We start from the raw sequence: 5,573 nt of genomic DNA on the forward strand, positions 1-5,573 counted from the left end.
TCTCTGTCTCTGTCTCTTTCTCCGTCTTTGTGGGGTTGATTCATCTTCCCCCTCCCCCCCCCGCCCCAAAACACACACGTGTTGAACCACCTGCTCCTGCTGAGCAGTGTTGGTTATTCCCATGCCTTCATGTAAAACCGACAAGTACACATATGCAAAAGGTCTTCTCCAAAGTTGTCTGTACATTTGTCCCTTCATTCACATGTTTCGTCTCCAAATGCTCCTCAGCTTCTTCCTCCATTTGTGTTGTGAAAGCCTGCGAGGAAAGGAAAATTGAGCGGTTATGCCCGATAACAATAACAATAGTAGTAGTAATAATTCCGAGATTTTAACACGGAACGAGTACCCCACACCTGCTCCGCCAGCTTTTTTTAACGCCTCCCCTGTCCTCACCCTACCAGTGACTCTTCAGAAGGTAACCGAGTTTGATCCGGCAAAACAAGAAAACCTGTCACCCCACACACTGCCGGATGGAAGTGAATATTATGGTGACATGCTGCTCGACAAACCACACGGTCTTGGAATTGTTATCTTCAAGGATACTTCATCCATATATGGCAGCGGGGATCGGTATGGGGGGCGTTGGGCTAACGGCGCTTTTCATGGAGAGGGTGTACTTAATACAACCCGTTTTACATATGAGGGTGAGTTCAACAGTGGCAGGATGTGCGGTCGCGGAAAAATAACTTATAAGCGCAGGCCGGGAGAAGTATCCAAACGCGGTGTTGTTCCTGTTTCACAGTACGAACTCACCCACCCACCAAAGGAGTATGAAGGGGATTTTCATCACACTTATCACCGACACGGACGTGGTATTTTGCGATACGCTAACGGAGACGTTTACAAGGGGGAGTTCAATTCGAATTCTCGTCACGGACGTGGGCGCCTTGAGTGTGCGAGTGGCGAGGTGTACGACGGTGAATGGTTGAAGGATGAGCGGCATGGAGGCGGAAAGGTTAGTTATGTGGATGGTGGGGAGTTTAAGGGGATGTTGGTGCGCGGTAAGCGTGACGGTGAAGGCTGCATGCGTTACCCCAATGGAGATGAATACTTTGGCAACTTCAGTAACGATAAGATCGAGGGGCGCGGCACTATGCGCTACAAGAATGGTGACATATATGAAGGAATGTGGAAAGGTGGACTACGCCATGGTGAAGGTAAGTCAACCCTGCATAAACTTGGTGCGATTGTAGAGGGAGACTTTGTGCAAGGTCTCATACACGGCAAAGGTGTGGTGAAGTACCCGGGTGTGTCCACGTTTGTGGGCGTTTTCGAAAACGGAGAGCGGAAGCACGGAACAATGTTTTGGCACCGGGTGCCCGCCGACGGTGGAATATGCTACCAGGGAGAGTGGGTTGGTGAGATGCGGCAGGGGCGCGGCCTCGTTTGGTACGAAAACGGTGATTTCTTCTTTGGTTCGTTCGTGAAAAACATGCGTCACGGGGGCGGAAATTTACGGTATGCCGATGGCTCGGAGTATAGCGGTAATTTTGTTAACGACGTCCGGGAGGGTGAGGGAATCCTTCAACGAAAGAACGGCTCCATTCAGGCGGGAATCTGGCGCAACGACGTTCTTGTCGATGGCTACGATGGTGAATGGGATGGTGTCAGTTTCAATGGTGTTGGAAGTTTAGTCTTCCGCAACTTGCTGGCGCATAAGGGTAAGGGTAGTAAAGGTGGTGGCATTCCCGGTAGTTTGCCGGCAGGTGGTAACTCTGGTAAGAGTGGGGATGGAGCCCCTTCTGGGGATGTCACTACATCTCCTTTGTTGGAGCACTTTGGCGTATTTTGCCAGGGCGTGCGTCATGGGCCCGGAGTCCTGCGGTTGTGTGGTCACGTCCTGATAGGCAACTGGATAAATGACACACTTTCGTGCGACTCCGGGTCGTGGGAGTTCCCATCCGGTGATTTATACGTGGGGAGCTTCAAAGACGGTTTTCGCAATGGACCTGGTGGTCGTATGTGGTTCACAGACGGTTCATACTTTTCTGGTGACTGGCGCTTGGATTCCCCCATTGGTGTTGGGCTCTACCACGCCGTCAGCACGAAAAATGTCACCAACCCTGCCGAGGAATGTTTGGCTACAGCCAATACGGCACACCAGGTTGAGTTACAGAAGGAGGAGCAGAGGGATGGCTCGAACACATTGATGTCCCTCTTCACGAGCTTCTTTCGCAACGAACCTTTAAAGGGGGAAAAGGAATGTGAAGTTCTGACCACTGTTTGCCATGAGCATTATCTGCTTCGTGGTGAATGGAGGCCGACCGTCGTTCCCTATTCGTCATGCCAGTTACTTGTGGCTCAATGTGCAGCAGCTGCCATTAGTGCCCCAGACGTCACTGCCGTAGTCGCAAAGGTTAAGAAGAAAAAGCAGAACGATGTAGTTATTGGGAAACCACCTGTAACGATGTGTCTTGGACTGCAAGAGGGCAGTGGGGTTGTCCTATTTAACTCCGGAGTCTGTATGCGTGCCGATTGGGTGCAGAGCCACCCAAAACTCGTTTTCCCTCATCGAGCTAATGCTCCGTACCACGGGGAAATTCTAAAGCAGAACGCCGAAAAAAATATTAGTGAAGCACCTCTCTCAGAAAGCGGTACTGGCAAAGTCTGCGCCGTGTGCGAGAAACCCTTCACATTTTTTCGTAAGGAACTAAAATGTGCTATTTGTGATCGGGTTTGCTGCAACTCCTGTTACAACACTTTGGACCTGCGCGATCACCCGAAGCTGGAGGCTTTGATGCGACAGTGTAAGGCAACGCCTATTGGCGACAGTGAAGCAGAAGCACCTGCTGTAGTTAACTCTCCATCGCAGTTACAGGCATGTACAACTTGTATTAGTACGTTGCAACTCGAAGCCCAATTCATCACACTTTGGCTTCCCATGCGGTATTGTAACTGTGCCTCACAGGAGGGTGAAGAAACGGGTGGTGTTGGTGGTGGTGAAAATGAAGATGGGAAAACTCCAGTTCCAAGCACACCAGAAGGCAAGGAAGAAAGTGTGAATCCAGATTTGTGGTGCACTACCGGCACGGAGCAGGGGACCTGTGACCCACGGGCACAAACGAAGGAGGATGAGTATATTATTTATGAGGGTTACATTTCCTCCGCTATCCCACACATTTTCGGTTCCCTTTGGTGGGGAAAAAATGAATACTACCTAGGAGGGTTCAAGGAGGGTCGAAGGCATGGTTTCGGTACGCAGATTCTTTGGAACGGTGAAACCTACACTGGGGGGTTTACAGATGATAAGTGGCACGGTGAAGGTGCGTACAGCTGCTCGGATGGTACTGCTTACGCCGGTACGTGGGAGAACGGAGCCCTCAAGACAATCAAATATCATGGAGAGTTGGACTCCAAGGGTCGTCAACATGGCCGTGGACAGTCATACGGTTGTGGTAAAGATGGAAAGTCTCGCTACAATGGTGAGTGGAAACATGGTGTGTGGCACGGTTCAGGGATTTTACAGGACGATGACGGATTTTTGTACAGCGGTGAGTTCACGTCGGGTCGTATCGAAGGCATGGGGAAATTGCTTCTTGGAGGTAGCGTCTATTATGGTAACTTCGTCGCCGGTAAACAACATGGTCATGGGTTTGAGTTATTTTCAGGTGAATGTGCAGTTGTGGGTGAATGGCGTAATGGTGTTTTATGTGGTTCTGTGGCAATTCATGATGCAGCCACGGAATCTGTGTATGAAACTACATATGCCAACGGAAACGAGCGGGACGACTGCTTCATGTTACCTGTAATGGTGAACGACGACAAGGCATCGCACTGTTCTCTGTGCAGTGCTACATTTACCTTTTTCATTCGGCGTCATCATTGTCGTCTTTGTGGTGAGGTTTTTTGCGATGCTTGCTCACAGTCGCGTGCCTCTATGCCCCCACATTTCAAAATGGACGGACAGCAGCGTGTGTGTGATCGCTGCTTCCAGAGACTGAAGTGCGGCCGCATGCTTGCAATAAGGCGCTACGGCAGAAATCGAGAAGTGTATGCCGGCTGCTGGTCACAGGGTCAGTGGGTATCACGTGGTTTATTCCGCCGTGCAGATGGGTCTGTTATCGTTACAAACATGGCCGGTAGACCCATTTTGGATTGTGACCCCTCGACAGATGGGATGGGAAAGGGGCCTTCTTTTGCATTACACGGGTGTGCGGCTTTACCACCTGTTGACGAACTACGGAAGTTGCCCGCATCTCCAGACGCTGAAGTTGAGGCGTTTAAACTTTGGTGGGAAGTAACGTCAACTGTTATTGGTCTCGCTGTTCCACTGAATACAGAGCCTATCGAAAGTTTCACCCTTCCACGCCCGCCACATATCAGGGCACCAAACCTGTTTTCAATGCTGGATGGTGGGAACGACAATGCAGCTGCTGTCCGAGCGGCGAACTTCAGACCTGCCATTCCTCCACCCCCACCGCCATTCCCTGCGCTGGATGATTTCAAGAAAAAGACTGAAGTGAAATCAGCGCCTCCACAAAAGCCAGTTATCACAGAGACAAGTGTCTTTTCCCGCATTGTAGATAGATGTGCGGAAAGGCTTCCCTTGGGTTCCCCTCCTCTGGGTGATGATGATGACTCAACAGAGAGCGTAGTTCCTTCACGTTACACTCGCAAAGATTTGCTGCCTCCTGTGCCTGCGTGTCCACCCTCTGGTATGGACGACCGCATTGTATGGAGTGACTGGGCAATACGACGAGTTCCAAAGTATGGTGGCATCGCTGCCCTTTCGGGGACTGGCAGTTCAACACGTCTGCCGGAAGAACTTAATCACGTGCCCTTCGCATGTTCCTTCGTTCCCCCTGTTGTTCCCGATGCTGACCGGGTTGTGTTGGGCACTGAGCGACGTTGGCGGCCCGAACCATTTAAGTGTCCACAAGAGTTCACAATAGATGAAGCTCCCAATCTAGAAGTGATTGTGCAGCAACGGGACCGGCTGTTTGGCCGTAAGCCAGCTAGTAGTGAAAGTTGAGTGGCGTAAGTTGATTTCTTTCACATTGGGGTGGTTTATGGGATGTTTGTTTTGTGATGCTTGTGTTTTACTTTACCTTCTTTTTTCCTTTTTTTTTTTGCTACCGTTGCCGCCTGCTCACCTTCTTCGCCGCACGGTATCCATGACTTGTGTGGCTGTTTGCCTTTTGGTATTATATATATTTTTTACTTGTTGGCCATGTACGAACACGCACATACATATATTTATATACGTGCGTAGTTTTGAGACTAGCCGCTTGCCTCACTCATTGTTTCTACTTTGCAAGGAGCATCTGTACAGTCATTTTTGTGTATGGTTGATTGTCGTCAACTCGTATCCCTCCAGTGGAGTCCACTTGTTACTTTTGCGAAATCAACCCCTTTTCCTTCCTGTTTCCTTCCTATTTCATTCGTTCTTTGCGGATCTGTTATGTTCCTGTTTTTGGTCGTCCTCTCCCTAGGCCAAGTTCCCAGTCTTTTATTCCTTTGCGTACTCAATTAGACGTGTTCATTCCTGTAGAAGTTGGAAACTTATAGTAAGAACGGTAACGCCCACACCCGTTGCTCGAGTGGGGTCGAGTACATAATTAAATAATTAAATA

At 49.8% G+C, this 5,573-nt stretch overlaps 1 protein-coding gene across 1 annotated transcript; it reads left to right on the forward strand.

Moving 5' to 3' along the window:
- Positions 1-283: 283 nt before the first annotated feature.
- On the forward strand, positions 284-4,972 carry TEOVI_000452100 (FYVE zinc finger, putative; the record flags this gene model as incomplete). Its single annotated transcript, XM_067227283.1, has 1 exon — positions 284-4,972. One exon carries the CDS (start codon positions 284-286, stop codon positions 4,970-4,972), a length of 4,689 nt encoding a protein of 1,562 aa, XP_067083384.1.
- Positions 4,973-5,573: the final 601 nt, after the last annotated feature.

The sequence above is a fragment of the Trypanosoma equiperdum genome (genome assembly GCF_001457755.1).
Source record: "Trypanosoma equiperdum strain OVI genome assembly, contig: ctg_91, whole genome shotgun sequence".
NCBI lineage: Eukaryota > Euglenozoa > Kinetoplastea > Trypanosomatida > Trypanosomatidae > Trypanosoma > Trypanosoma equiperdum.